The sequence below is a fragment of the Struthio camelus genome, chromosome 4 (assembly GCF_040807025.1).
Source record: "Struthio camelus isolate bStrCam1 chromosome 4, bStrCam1.hap1, whole genome shotgun sequence".
Classification (NCBI taxonomy): domain Eukaryota; kingdom Metazoa; phylum Chordata; class Aves; order Struthioniformes; family Struthionidae; genus Struthio; species Struthio camelus.
Window position 1 is genome coordinate 13,278,096 of NC_090945.1, and position 16,417 is coordinate 13,294,512.

General features: G+C 37.2%; 1 protein-coding gene across 7 annotated transcripts in view; it reads left to right on the forward strand.

Moving 5' to 3' along the window:
* Window positions 1-16,417, forward strand: part of CCSER1 (coiled-coil serine rich protein 1) — a 705,894-nt gene that overhangs the window by 113,504 nt on the left and 575,973 nt on the right. For all 7 annotated transcript variants that reach the window (XM_068941554.1, XM_068941558.1, XM_068941561.1 and 4 more), the window contains one exon: window positions 8,848-8,941. In XM_068941554.1, coding sequence (XP_068797655.1) covers window positions 8,848-8,941 — 94 coding nt within the window. The remainder of the gene's footprint in view (window positions 1-8,847; window positions 8,942-16,417) is intronic.

Here is a 16,417-nt window from a genome sequence, read left to right on the forward strand (position 1 = left end):
AACATCCATTTACTTTATTGGTGCAGGTAGGCCACTGCTAGCTACCCAAGCAGAATGAGCAGATAACAATATTGCGCTATGATCAGCACTGCAGGATGCTCGCCAGCCTGTGGCTTTCAGACCCCTTGCTCTCCTCAGCGGTGCTGAGTGCAAGAGTGGAGGACCAAATAGTAGCAAATGTATCTGCGAGTGGCCAGCAGCAGTTGCTGCCTGGAAAGTGCAGCTGCAGGTTGGCAGTGGCAGAGTAAGGAAGGCATGCTCGTGACCTCCGGGTGCTGAAGTACCTTAACAGATGATCCCTGTATATGTTGTTGTAGTGACAGGAAAACTAATGTTAACCTGGAGAGAGTGAAAGATAGTGCTGTGCATCAGCACCTTGTTTGCTCCAGTGTTTTTGCCTGTGAACTTCTGAAGTTAGGTGCTGTTTCCCTCTGTAGTCTGATCCTGATTGACAGTATAGTATATGGCCTGACAGAAGTACTGTCAGATCCTATTCCTGCTGAAATTTGGGTTCTGCGTTGTATTATGGTTCTGTGGTTTCAGTGAGCAGACCGTGTTGTGGCAGAATGAACCCCATCTGGGTGAGTGCAAAGGAAGATGTGTTAGGAGAATCTATTAGTTATAATCACTCAGGCAAAAGAAGAATCATTGCAGACATTGGTTTAACGAACAGAGAGGAGTGAAACGGCAGAAGCAAGAGCAGGATGGAAAATAATGCGCTTCCCTTACACAGCTGAGAGCATATATGAAAAAAGTATTTTGAAGAGTATTGTGATGGATCTGAGATATGTGGTTAGACAGTTCCCTCCACTGCTAATATTCTCTGTCTTTCAGTCTTAAGAGCACATTAATTTATAATACAAATGGATTTCCACGTTAGCTACAGAAAATGTTTTTGTGAAATGTTACAAGATATATTCTTTCCTTTCTGAAGTGTGTTCAGTTAGGGAATAATATGCTTATTAGGTGGTGCTGTTCAGAAAAAAAAGAAGACTTTTAAGCTGCTCTTGGTATATGAAAGACATCTAAAAGCTTTACATTTGGTACAGCAATTTTTTGAATGTTGGCAGGAATTCAGTATTTTTGAAGATTTTTGTGTTTGCTGGGTTTCATGTACTTTTTTTTTTTTTTTTTGTTTCCGCTTTGAAGTATGTGGGAGAGTGCAGAAGGGGAAATACTTCATTATGTCCATAAATTATTCAGGTACAGTTCTAGGAGTTAACATTACTTTAAATAGCTCAAGGGTTTTTTTTTTTTTTCTTCCTTGAGTGTGTCTCAGATTTTTCTTTCTTATGCTTATTGTATGCCATGTTTCTTTGCTGAGTACAATTTTGATGAAGTACTATCTCTTGGCAATCTCTAGAAATCCTTTCGAACTTGAAATAAGTATTTAATTCTGATCTTTTTGGCATCAGATATGTAATAAAGCTGGGTAGATACAGGTGAATTGTCATACATAAGTTTTGGCAAAAGAATCAAATAATTCTTTCTTGAGTATGTTCTCTTTTTGCTCTTGCAAAAGCATTGGTATTAAATAGCCCCCCACATTCCTACAGTGAGGGAGTGAAAAAGGAGTCTCTAATATTAATTATTAGCATACTATTACGGATATAATACTACTTTTTAAAATTGTTTTCCAATGTAAATTTTATAAACCACATGTAGACATCATTTCAATTGAGTGGCATTATCACAAAGCCCTTGTATTTGGAAAAAATCAACAGGATATGAAAATCTGTGTTCAGAAAGTGATTAAAAATAGGAACACCAATGAAGAAGATAAGATATCTCAATGCCAGTATGACAGTATAAAACAGAACCTAATGTATATTTTTAAAAGTGATTTTTGATTCTTTTCATTCTAAACTATCTTGGAAAATGCAGTCACCAACACCTAATCAGTTATGCAAATGTCACATAGGCCCTTATATCAGAAAAAAACGTTCAAAAATTATTCAGTTGTTCTCCTGGATTATAGAGCTTCTTGGTCTAGTCTAAAGTGGTAGCAAAGTGGGAATATAGATTCTTGAGGAAAAATCCATCTCTATAGAATGTTGATGATGATGAAAGAGATTTCAAAAGGGGATTCCCACGACCAAATCTCATCTATTGAGTTTGAATTCTAGCAGCGACAGTGTGTTTACTGAGCCTCGGTCTCAGTCTGACAGTTGATCTTCATGATTACAGATGCAAAGCTTGATCAAAAGAAACATTAAAGATAAAAACGTAGTCCATACGTTCATGCTCGTGGTATAAGGTTATATCAAGGTATAACCCAAGTTAGCTGTCAGTAACTTCTATGAATGATATCTTTGACTGTATATGTATCTGACAGGTATGTCTATGAATTGGGTAACTGGAAACATGTTAGTGCTTCAATCTTGTAGCTTCATTAAATTGCTTACTAGACCTCAAGACCTCAGGGGTCTTTAACAATCTCCAAGCAATAGTCAAGATTTTGTTGCAGTATTGCTATGATGAAATGATAATCTGTGTCTGTGTAAAAGAACATGAAAAATAGTGGAGCATGTCAGGTGTGAGTGGTGACTTGTGCGTGGATACAGAAAAGCAGTGGTCAGAAAGAAGTTTGCGTCCCCTTGCTTAGGAAAACAAAAATTTTATTGGAGCAAAATCTCCCTCCAGCTACCAGCTTGGAAAATGAAAAAGAAACCTAAGTAATTAAAAAATCATATTGACTAGGGATTGCATGTTAATTAGAATAAAATTGCAAAATAATGTGTAAAACTCTGCAAAGATCCTGGTAATGACAGAGAACCTGTGCCTGCTGTCTTTAGGACATTGCTAGTACTATATCATTTCAATGGTGATGGAGCTATACGTCTAGAATAGAAATGTGTGAAAAACAAAATCAAGAAATGAGTCTTTTTAATTAGCTCCATTTGTTGCTGAATGTTTAAAATGTGCAAATTTGTCTCCTGAAACCATATGTTCATCTTGGTTGTGAATAGTATTTGTAAATGTTCAGTTCTATGTGGGTTTGCCATGCCTTATTTATACACTGGGCAATTAATAGGAATTAATTAGATCCATTTTGGATTTGAATTGCATTGTTTAATGAAATTATGTGCTTCAGTGTGTTTATATATTCACATATATGTTTTATAGTCCATTTTTGAGTGTTAGAGTAGTACATTTTTAAATGAGTACAGTATAGTTCTATAGGCAACAATTTTACTAGTTACTTTTATGCGTAAATTGGTTACTTGGATGAACAATTGAAAAAAAACCTGCCGTGGTAAAGGGGGCTTCATAAAGAGAGTTACTTGCTTTTTCTTGTTTGGTTAAGCCTAACAGTAGGTATAAGACCTGTTATGTTGGGCGCTTTGCATGTACTTACTAGTAAAGCTGTTCTTATTTATTCCAGTTTTCAAACTCTTTCTCAAAAGGCCTGAGAGCTGGAACAGTGCTAAAAATAATGAAATACTTGACTATTTGGGAAAAGGATTGAGAGTTCATATATTATGCCTTAGGGTTCCTTTGAGTGATTATAAGAAAGGAGGCTAGAAAGAGAGAGGAAAAAAAAGAGCTAGGGAGGGAAGGTGGGTGGGAAGGAAATCCCTTTCAGCAACCCTGAATAAACTTACTCTCTAGACTTGTGCGCACCTACTGGCTGATAGGTGCTGTGTATCTAATATGTCTCTATCCGGGCAATATTTCAACCTTTTTATGAAATATATTCATGCAAATCTTTGCATCTCTTCTTTCTATAATAAAACTGTTCTTAGGCCATGTTTCTTAGTTAAGAACATCAGGGTCCAGTGAAACTAAATTGAATACTGTTGATTTCAGTGAGTTTTGAATAAGGTAACTAAGATATGGATGAAAAAAAGAGTAGTTTGTTCTGTTTGTTGCTGCTGAAAGAATTTGTGATACAAAAGCTGTTGCTGAAAATTACTGATGCCTTGAAATATGCTTGGATTAATATCCTGTTTTGCTACAGCCTTTAGAGAAAGTATGTACCATAGCAGAAGCAGTCTTAACTGATACACAAATTACTGACTTTTGATCTGAATTAGTGATATTTAAAATATCACCCCTAAATTCTTGCTCATCTGCTTGCTTAAATATTTAACAGTGGTATTTTACCAAGTCAAAGTTAGAAGAACCTAAGCTAATTAGGACTGAAGTCTATCCTAAGCAGAAAAAGTAAGGGAAATCTATAACTGCGACATAGTCAAAAGATCAACTAAGTATTCTCACAAATGACTAAGCACTCTTTCCACTCTTTCTCCATTACTAAAAAGGTTGCTAAGAGTGGCTGCAGGCAGTATTTTGTAGGACATAATTCTGTAGCTCTAAACTTATTCCCTGTTCTGCTACACGCTACCTCCATGATCTCAGACAAGTCCCTTGAGCTTTCTCTGTCTTACTTCTTAATCTGTTAAAATAACAGTAAGGGAGATGGTATCAGGACACATGTATTAGATTATATGTACTTGAGGACCATAGTAAAAACAGTCTGTAAACACGCTGAATCAGGCCCCATTCAGAACTTATTTATGTCCAGCGTTACATTCGATTTCTACCCAAATTAGTACTGCAGGGATTGACTCTGAGTATTTCTTTGCAGCAGTTGATCAGCCAGTGTTGATCCAGGGATGAGCTGTAATTTTTGATGCTGTCACACAGAGAGAGACGTTGTGATATAACGAAAGTTTAGATAAACTGAAAATGATGAACACAATCATGTTAATTTCAGCGCCGTTATAAATGCAAAATGCTGGTAGAAGTCAAGTGGGAAACAAAGACACCAGAAGTAGGGAAAATGTCTTTAAGCTTCTAAGAAGCTATTACAAAGTCACTAAAGAGATTTTTGCTGCAGAGCTTCTGCCTTCACAAAATGATTTGCCTCCTGGAACAAGAAAATCATATGTCACCATAAATAGATAGTGAACATTTCCTTGGAACCTTGATGAAAGTGTTCAGTTCTTTTTCTTTATATAACAAAGCCTTGAAACTATTCACTTTGAACCCTGTTTAGGGCTTGATCTCTCTTTTTTTATTTAATTGTGTTATTCTTCAAAGCATGTAGTAGCAGTGATGAGGAGGAGAATGGGGAAGGAGTCAAGAAATATTAAACTTAAAAAGAAATTAAATTTGTTATTAATTGTTGTAGCTCAGTGGGGGAAAGAAACAGCGCGCCAGAAGTAATGTAGTCGAGCAAGGAGGCAGAGAAGCAGGGGACATAGGGGTGTGTTCACAGCCGCACCGCGGATCTATTCTGTGGCATTAGGCAGGTTATTCGATGAATCTTTTAGTATCTTCTCTGAAGAATTGCATTTAGGGTAGCCCTGGGAACCCAACTAATGTTTCTCTGGGTGTGCTTTTATATCCGTTCATGAGTTTGTATGTCTTTTACATCTGTGGGATGACTTATTACAAACAAATACTTCTCAGTGGTGGATGACTCGAGCGAAGAAGCAGCTGAATTAACATAATTGGCACATCTATAAATAGAGGCACTCTCCCTGTCAAGTGTTCCTTCTAGCTGTGATGGATATTATCCGTTTTATCTGTTTGTTCCAAGTTTTCTATCTCGTTCCTTGGAAAAGAACGAGTGAAGTGAACTCCTAGGTAAAGAAGGGGCTTGTTTGCCCGGTGGAGGTACTTCTGAGACGAACACGTGTCAGGGAGCTTTTCAAGCATCACTTATATCTTGCCTAACATAGTTTGCGCAGCTGGGGAGGCTGTAGGACAGGGCAGGCAAGGGGGTCACAGCCCTGCTGGGAAGGCAGCTGGGAGCCCGCAGCCCAAGCAGAGAGGCAGGGGTGCTGCTGCAAGGGACTGAGCGCACCCTGGCCTCACGGGAAGCCGAGGAGCTTCCTCGGCAAGGGCAGGAGGGGATAGATGGAGCACGGTTTGTTTCCACTCAAAGTAACTGCAAACAAGGACCTTCTTTAAAGGTAATAGTCTGTAGGAAAGACTCCTATACAAACTTCTAGGTTTCTTCCATCTTATTTGGTTTCCTGGAATTTCTCCTGTTTAGAAAACTGTATTTTTGGTTTTGTTTTTTTTTCCTAAGTCCAATAGCTATCGCTGCCATTATTGCTTTTGCTGCCTTTTTAAAATCTTTCTGGAGAGCTCAGTATTTGTACAAGATCTGGGCAGATCCTTGTCAAAGCTGCAGTCACAGCTTGGCCTTGTCACAGCAGCCCTGCAGTTCTGTGGATCACTGCATTTCCACATGCAATCTCCTAAATATTTCAGACCAGGAGTTTGTGAGAAAGAATAGAGTACAAATTTTAGTGTCTTGCTGCTACTATTTTGAAAGATATTTAGGTATTAAAGGATACACATAAGCCCTAAATGAGACTTTCGGTCTTCAGTATTTCGCTAGCTCCAACAGTGAGTCAAAAGCCATTTAAGTTCCAGGCTATAACGTTGAGGAATGTGTGTTCTCCCACTTTCATTTAATAGAGACTCCTTTTTTTCTCCTCCTCCTCCTTCTTCTTCTTCTTTTTTTTTTTTCTGTTTTGGTAAATAGTTTTGGCTGGTTTGTTACATGTTAAAGTACATCCAGACTAGAAAAGTTTGTATCTGTTAGAGTACTGTGATACGATGTATCTCTGTAAAGCACTTTTCATGTTTTATTTTTATACTTATTGTATAGTAGTACATAACAATTACTGCATGTCTGTGTTTCATTGGCATGAGGAGAATAGTCATTATGAAGCAGGTTTGTCAGCAGCTCTGTGAGTTAAATATTGAACAGTAAAATAAAGGGAATAAGATGGTCTGTTTTTCATGTGATTATAAGGCTTGCATGATACTTATTTTTCCTTCTGTATTGTACTGCTCAGTGAATGTGTGGAGGTTTCTACACTTGGCAGTTGTCCCTTTCTGTAGCTGGCACCTGTAAAAGTAGTAGCAGCGTTAACAACGGGCTCTGTATTTCAGAAGAGGTATTCTAGCAAAGCGAGAAAAAGTCTGTGTGTTGCCCATACGTTGCTCTGAAAAAGAGCAAAACAGAATTTATGGAGTTTGTTACTCAAAATGGTGACTGAGTATAGGTTGTGAGTGGGAATAAGAATTGACATCTGTTATGGGGGGCTAGGGAAATCCTTCAAAGAAATGGTTTGAGCTCGAAGTTGTAAAGGTCATTTGCCAGTTTGATGTATACTACTACATGTATTTACGTCACTGCTTTCTGTGCAGCAAACTGATGTTTACTGGGAGAGACCTGTAGCCTCATGAATAGCTTGCTACATTAGAATGACCACCCAGACTCATATACACTGATTTCCAGTTTTCTTTCGGTTAAATCTGTGTTGGGAACATTTGGGACGTAAGGAATGCCAGCATCTGATGCAGAATCGACTAACTTTAGGAGGATTTTTGCCTGTGAATGAACTGAAGAATTATGCCTGAACTGAAGAATTATGCCTGTTGCAATATCACTTGCAGATTTGCAAACAAAATGCCGGATGGAGACTGCATGAATTATCTTTGATTAGACATTAGTGGTTGTAGAAAGAGTTACAAAAGTCATGATATTATCAAGTCAAAAGTAGAGCCTATAACTGACAGTATGTGATGCTACTTATTCACCATTCTTTAAGTCACTGTCCTTTCCTCCGATCATACTAACTAGAAATGCTTGACCATAAAGTAAATATACATGAGAAGAAAATTGCAAAATGAATGTCTACCTTTATAAAGAGATTATAGCAACTTCAGAGTGGTAGTGACTAGAGAAAACAATTACCTCCTCTTCCTCGTATTCCCTAAGTGGCTGCTGCTGTAGGTACAGGAATGGGAAATAACGAAGAGATCAACAGTTCTGCTCTGGGTTGAGTTCTGCATGCTGCTGTGCTACCAGCAAGTTGCTTTTGTTTCTTTCTGGATGGGAGAAGGGGAGAGCCGTTCTTCAGAAATGGCTCCCTGTGCTGAGCTCTGTTTCCTGTTAGTTGATCATCTTGTCGGAGTCTGATTGTCATCCTTGTGTCTGGCTGCAGGCGCTGATTGTCTAAGTGGGGCTTAACAAGAGGCTGAATGCCTTTCCAGGACCACAAATGAAGTCTAAAAAGTGATTTTGCTGTACTTGGAAATCACAGGCTACAGATGTCTGCCTGAGATGCAACTTAGTCGTTTTACCTTCTGAGAAACTAATTCTGTAGAGGAAAGTTTAGTGCAAAAGTTACTCTTTCACTGTCTTTTGAATGTAGTCCCCAGACCCTTTTTTACTTTCAAAGGTTGTGTTGTGTAAACCCCACTTACCTGTTTGTAATTGAAACTTAGAAAACAAAATGAATAGTGAAAAGAGAATGGAGAGCTAGGCAGCTACACCGCATGTTTCAAGCTTTCTTCTCTGACAATGTAATAACCCTTTACGCTCACCTTAATAATTCATGAATTGATTCTCTTTGCCTGAATTCATTGTATATCCTAAATTTGTTTCTTTATACCTTGGAAAAACGGAACAGCATTTCTAGTGCTTAGAAATAAAAAAATGTAGTGGAAAACAAGTACTGATAATTTTATGTTAAAATAACTTTTTTTAGGCTTCATAAAAAGTTGTGATTAAACTAGCAAAGATATAAATTATTGTTGAAGTTGAATGGAAGAAAAAATTGAAATTAGATGGACAGCGTTATTTCTAATTCTGTTTTTTAGTTAAATATTCAAAGTCCTTTTAGTACCAGAGGATAGTGACAAATACATTTCTTCTTGGACATTTCATAAATGTTCCTACTGGTGCAAAATTAATAGAAAAATTTCCCATAGCTGCTCTTTGAACTGATTTCCCAGATCTGATTCCTCACTAAATTGTGCAGAAGAGTTTGATTACCCAGCTGTCTAAATGCTTACTTTTGCTTTTTATATCAGGATGTCTTGAATAACTTGGGTTCCTGTGAGCTCGATGAAGATGACCTAATGCTTGACTTGGAGTTCCTAGAAGAACATCATCATCATCGTTCTGGTAAGTCAGACAAATGCTGGATGTCTTCAACTAGGTATTATATTTTTAGAAATACAAAGGAAATGTGTTCAGTACAATTACTTGGAAATAGCTAAGTTTTTTTTTTTTTGTGCAGGGAAGAGTAATATCATTTTGTAGCATGACAGTTCTGAATGCCTTTGACATTTGACAAAAAGATGCTCGGTACACTGCGTTTGCTGATCTGTTGCTTGTTGCTTTTTGAGATGCTGTCTTTGCTGAGGATCTGGCCTTTTTCCCATGGATCACTTCATCTGGTCCTTTATCAAATGGAAATGATTTTTGCCGATACAGAAGATTTCCAATTGTGCAGCCACAAGAACAGACCCATTTGGTGTTATATTTAAAATGACTGCTGCCTCCTGGGCAGTTACCAAAAAGACTGTTGCTGATGTAATTGTGATCCTGTTTTGTGTGTGCCAGAATAGTATGTTTCGCGTATAGGAAGCGTTGACTTGAGACTTGAGCGTGATTTGATCCTTTCTTTCATAGTTAGTTAAAGCACTTTGAATTAACTAGAATTGCTTCGATTAATAACAATAACCAAGGTTAACTCAAGGTGTATTCAGAACAATTTTATGATAAACAAGACTTGATATGAAGTGTCATAAGAAACAAAGTCTTAGTATGTAGTGTCGCCTGCAGCAGGGAATTTTGTATTCCTTTTGCTGTGATGTGGAATGATGTAGGACCTAGTCCATAAACCAGAAGAGTCCTACTAATTGCAAAGGATTCCGAGGGGCTAAGAATTTATGTGAGTTTTGGATTTGATCATGGATAGAGCTCTGTGTTTGTGTTTTGTTGTGACATGGGTATGCTTATAAGCGGGAATAATTCTGAACCTCTCTTTGGCCTGCTATTTTCTGACACTTTATTTCTCCATCTGCGTGTGTAGCTACCTATAGGACACATTCTCAGACACTCATGCGGGGGGAGTGGGGGTTGTTTATGACAGATGGGCCTGCAGCTGTATGCTAACTTCAGTTCAGGTCCCTTCTTTGCTACAAATTTGGCAATGATTACAACTCAGCTGGTTGAATTATGCTCCAGTTTCAGTTGTTCTCTGTATGATAGTTCTGTAAAGTTTGTATTTTATCATTGTATTATGCTTTTAAAACCTGTGTGCATATCTGCTTTTAGGACAAAAATTTGACCTACTGTTCCATATTAGTTGGTAGAAGGCAGAGTAACCAGTGGAAATGCAAGGCTGTATCAGCAATGTGACCATAGCTTTCTAAGTTACTGAGAGCTAGAAGTTGGAGGATGAAACAAATTAGCTGTCCTGAAGAGCGCCCTTTCTAACCAATACTGAGTAATGGTACAAACTGTTTACAGAAAGATGACTCATGGGTGTAGGAACACGGGTTTAAAAACTGCAAAACAAGCCTTGCTGTTTGTGAGAAATCATAATTTTAGACTTATTCATTCCTTGGCCGTTTTGGAAATGAATTCATTGGCAGAACCGTTTTCTATAAATCAACGCCCCTATCGTTTTGTACTTTACCTCACCTGTGTTTTCTTCTTTTCTGCTTATAAAGTATTGAATTAACAGTGACAGAAAATTTATGTCCCGCATACTATTATAAGGGTTTAATAGCAGCTTCTGGAACAGCTGAAATCCTAATGCCTAAATGACAATACACTTAATGGAAAATAATTAAGATGGAGGTGTGATATGGTACATGATCTTTCTACTGTTGGCTTATTATCCAGAGCAGATAAGAGGCTTTTAAAACAGAGCTATCTATATTGCAGTTGGAAGACTGATGACCATTTGTATTTTGAGCACTAACGTAGAGGCCTACACTGCAGTATATGCATCATCTTTAAACACAAAGGAGTTCTTTTTATTAATATTTACTCTGTGATTTGTTTGGTTCGTGGTTGCTGTTAGCTGCAGAAAATTCAAGATTTGTTTTTTGTCGCTGTTGCTAGATTAGAATGAAGAGTTGAAAGGACAGATCTACAGTATAAGCTGATAGAAATTCACCAATTTAAGCTGATGTCTTTGTTTATACTAGCTTAGGATCCAGCACGAAATGGTTAGACTTTGTTGCTTAAAAGTCCTCATCTTAATCCGTATTTGGATATTGAAATAAAAGGCTTGATTTTTAGAGACTTTCGGCACTTGAGGTATATAAAATACTAAAATTAGTTACTGACGTCTAAACATCTTTGATAGGTTTCTATTCTGATTGCTTTATTAAAGTGTGGCCCACTTTCAAGATTAATCCCTTTCAAACAAAATTCTTTTTAGTAATTTCGAATCAATCTATTCTGTTTGTTTTGATTTTGGGATTTGTTTTTTTTTCCCAAAAGGCCACTCCATTCATATTTAGTTAGTATTCTTCTGACCTGCTGCAGTTTAAAAACATTATAAAATATTATAGATGCAATTTTTTATGAGCAGCTGAATACAGAAGTGATCAAGCGCTCACATGCAAGATATACAACTATTTTAATGCAGAGCTTTAAACTTTTATCAGCCCATCAGAATGGAAGTGATCATATTTCTGGGCATGCACCTATCAGCCCTTGCAGATAATTGGGACGCAGCATACTTATAAAAGATCTTTAATCTTGCATCCTTCATAAACAAGATGACGACACATATTGCACTGAAGATGAACCAGTACTGTTATGCCAGAATTTGTTATTCTAATAGAGGTTATATAAAGCGAGGGGCTATTTTAATTCTTTTAGTATGTGACCTGCCTGAAAACAAGATTACATCAAGTAATTTGCTAGCTGTCTTTTTTTTGGCTTGTTTTTGTTTTTAGATTTTTCTTAAAAGCCCTTTCAGGCAATGGGCTTGATCTTTTATACGTGGCTCGCTTTACCAGGATCATTCAAGACAAGCCTGGACATGCAAAGGTGTGTGCTTTCATTCCCCCTCCCCCTCCCCAAATGATTAGTCAGCCTCTTCTTCCCTGCTGGTATGTACTGCCCATCGTATACAGGCCTTAGCCTTGAGTTATCTAAACTTTACATATTTAAACAGTTTTGTGGCAATATTCATTTACATTTCTGATAAGTTCCTTAAGCTCCTCTGATACTACAAAGGGATCTGTATATGTGACAGTCACGTGTGTATTGTACTGAAGTCAGCTGGAAATTAATGCATGTGCTTCCAGATCTGTTATCAAAATGATCGTGTTGACGAGCGTCAGAATATGACGTGAGGATGTCTTTTGCATGGAAATCTTAAAAACATCCCCTTCTGGAAATCAAACATACCAACGCTACTGTGACATTTGTAGTGTAATGAAAATCCTGTTGAGGTTTACACGCTGATTCTGATGGTAGTGTTTTTTCTGATTCAGATCATCAGTCCTGGAGCCATATCACAATTCACTTGTGCCCTGCTACTGCACTTTGGCTTCTTATAAGGAATTCTGTGGGGAATTACTATAATGAGAAATGTTCCAAGAAAAGTTCAATTCAGTAATTTAATAAATACATAAACTGTGCAGAGGTGTAATTGAAAAAGTATTCCGTTCTTAGATTCTTACTGAGGGGCAACTAATGAATCAAGCAAGTTCCTATTCTTCAAGTTCCTAAGAAAAATCTCTGAAATAACAAATGGCAGGGAAATGAGGACTGATACCACAGTCAAGTCCTTTGACTTGAATATCAATAAATGTTTCTTTGTCCGGAGGCTATGTGCAGCAAGCTGTGACATTGGAACGTGGCGATTCTCAGGTGTACCGCCACGATTAGTAAAGTGCAGTGGATGGGCTGGTTAATGAGAAATTGAGAAAGTTTCTTAAAAACTGGAGCTGCTGATGACAGTTAAGAAACTTCAGCAGGTAAGGCCAGATTAACAATACTTTCAGCTTTTATCTGCTGTTGTTGAAAAGTATAGTATTTATTAGGGTGAGGATATGTCTTTTCCAGTTTCTGCTGAAGCTGACAATAACTTGATAATAAAACAGAATAATTATGATATGTTGCTCTGCCATAATTTTAGTGACTTTTTGTGAATAGAAAATCATACGCTGTTGGAAGGATTTCTGGGAGAAGTGTGTTTATTAAGGAGAGAATTTTAAAATAGGACCTAAGAGATACTTGACAGTCAGACAAGGGGAGGTTGTTGCAAAAAGTGAAACTGTTTATGAATTAAAATGCAGCACTAGAAAGGAGAAAAAGATCTCTTGGATCTTGTGGTGTTTGCAACTTTTTTTTTTTGTTATTACCCCAACTAATTTTTTCCTTGTGTCCTTGTTCTGTTCTCTCAGCCTTTCTGTAATGGTGCATGAAATGGGGTTCCTGCAAAAGGCACCATGAGTTGTAGAAATACAAATGTATCCCTACCTTTTTCTCTTCCTCCATCTTTGACAAGCCGTGGAAAGACAATACCTAAGATTCGGATGGAGAGTTTATTCTGGTGCAGTACAGTACCATAAAATATAGGTTCTTCCGCTGCAGATCTTTCACACAAGCGAAAAAAATGAATGAACGAACCAACCAAAAACTTATGTTTTTATTATGTAACTTTAACATTAACCATATAATTAATGAGGAGATCCCTGCAAATCTGGTGCAGATACTGCTACTTTGGGTGTAGATTTCCATGTCCGAATAGACTTAATACAACTTTAAAAGTCTGGAATCCTTCATTTCTGACCTTCCCTCTGTTAGTGAGTTTGCTTTATTAATTTACTTATTTTACTTCTGTTTTTTATAGAGAATGTAAGATAGACATTTATTGTTCCGCCTAATACAATTGCTTTGAAATTTAATGAAATCATATTTCTAGAGTAGTTGGTGAGTGGAGAGCGCTACTGCATACAAGTGCTAAATATTAATCAGCTTGATTTGCTTAGTTTTTTACGTACTGTTCTTAAGCTGAAATGTTCAAAACTAGGCATAATATGACAAACATGATGAGCCTTGAGGGTTGTCTTTTTATTACTTGAAGTAAATTAGACTTTTAAAATATGCTACAGCGTTGATTTCCTGTTGTAAAATAATGAAGTTAGTGGTTTGTATAGCGGGAAACCGTTGACTGTTTATAGAAAGTGACAGCATTAATTTAGCCTTATTCATTTTCATTTTCCCCAGTGAAACATGGCTTATTTGATTCCAAGTATTGATTACTCAAATATATAACGAAGACCTTTATCTTGAGTGACGTAAGCTGTGGAGACTTTATTAAAGCAGTACACATTAATATGGGTGATATGTGCGCTTATGTTATGCGTAGTCTACTGAAAAATGAAATAGTTGTTTTTGTATGTTTAGCTTTGTTAAACTGTAACTACAGCAAATGCCTTTTCTAGAGGTTCACAAAGCCATAGATATCCAAAATATTTTGTAATTTCTTAACTATTTGCTGTCAATGTCATAAAACTACTACTGCCAACCCTGTTTTCACAAAGGAGTGTGTGTGCGCCTGGGAAGCAGTCCAGCTGAAATCAGGAGGAATGCTCATTGTATACAATATTAAGCACATCTGAATGTCTTCCCAACATCAAGATCTAAATTAGGCAGTGACTATTCAAGAGTGGAGTATTGATTAGCTGTGTACCCAGACTGTCCTGCTGCATCCATCATGTTATTACTCGAATGCCTGCTGAATGGTTTTGAATAATGCAGTTTGCTATAATTTTTAGAAGAGATTTGTCTTCAGCCAGAGCTTTAGGCATTTCAGATTTAATATCTCAGTCTCGTCTGTAATGCAGCGATCCAACATGCATGTAAAGCATAGTTATTTCATCCACTATATTTCAGAAATGAAATTGTCTCACTTATTGGAAAAAAATGAATTAGAATGGAAATGTGAAAATGTACTTCAGTATCAGTCTAAATATTTTTCAGCTCTTAAAAAAATAAGACTTTTAGAGATTTTGCACTCTCATGCAAACCTAACTTAAGCCCATTTCTATGTTAGAAGCTTTTAAAGTGCATCTTTAATTTTATGTATGTGGCAATATATGTTTTGGGGCATATGTTTTCCAGGCTCCAGATTTGCGAAGGTAACGGAGTATAGTTGACTTGGCAAAATGAATTTCAAAATGGTGGAAATGGCTATTATGTGCTCTATATGGTATTTTGCTTTCTTTTTAAGCGGATGGTCAGAAAGAAGGGCATATTCTTTGCCTAGTTTTATATTAATATAACTGAAAGGAATAAGCATGTGAAGTTCTGATGTAGTAATATCACTGTTGTAACGCTTGTTCCTGTATAACTACAAAATCAAAAAGGGTTATTGAATAAGTATTTTTATGTGTAAAGTGTAATGATGTGGTATGTTGTCTGTTTAGCACTGGAAATAATGAGCAGGGAAAGTAAAATGTCAATGAAGAGATTATCTTTCTGTCACATGTTTCTACTAGATAGAGTTTTCATGTAGTGAACATTAGTACGGTCCAGAATATAGTCTGTTGGGCCGGAGCGCTCTATCACAATGCTGCTTTTTTATATATGTATGTGTGTGTATATGTGTATATATATATAATAACTGTATATGTATATATATAAAATAAAGTTAGCAGATAATTAAATGAGTTTTGCAAACTTCCTAGTGTAAGGTAGAAATAGAGTTTGGGGTTTGGGTATGGCTGCAAAACTTAGCGATATTTATTTTAAATGTGAAATGACAATCACCATACCAGACTACAATCTTTTAGCAATTGACTTACATTAATAAGTAGCAGCCTCATCAAGAAAAATGCAGTGCACTTGTTGTTTCTTAGAAAGTAAAAGTCAGGAATCTGTATTTCATTTCCTTTGACTCTGGATAGCCTGCAGGCCCATCGCCATCAGTGCATAGCCAAACCAAAGTGTTGATGTAATGGCCTGGCCCAGTGATGTCAGTTAGGAATTAATTAGGTAGTTGCTGAGTTATTTTGAATTTGGTGAACACGCAGTGTGAAAATTCTGCAGTGGGTTTGGAGCCCCTCCTCTATTGGAGGGGAAATTTAAAAAAAAAAAAAAGAAAAAGAAAAAAAAAGAAAAAAAAAGTACCGAACTGGTCGAGCAGGGCTTATGTAGGCAGTTTAGCCTTGCTGGGAGTTTTGCCCCAAGTCTAGGGAGGTACAGAGAACAGGGCCAGACTGCAGCCAAACAAACAAAGGGTAACCCACGTCAAAATCTGAGAAGGAGCGTTGTCTATTGTGGCGGACAGGAGAGGGTGGGCAGCCTGCGGGTGCTGCCAGCTGGCCAGGCCCAAGAGCCGGCACTGGAAGAGGCTCTGGCACTAAGCGACCTTCATCTCGTTAGCTCTTGTGTCATTTTCAAAGACAGTAACACCAGGACAAAATCTCAAAAGGGACAAATACTGCTTGGTGGATGTTTTCTGAGACTTCTAGCAAAGCAGACCTGGTTTCCCAAGTTGTTTCTGAGTGTCTAACAAAGTGCCTGTGAAATGTATTCTTGTTAGTTCAAGGAAAGCAGATTTTACAGTGTTTTTGATTTGCTTTTAAATAGGCAGTAGGAAAAAATCGTAAGTTTATA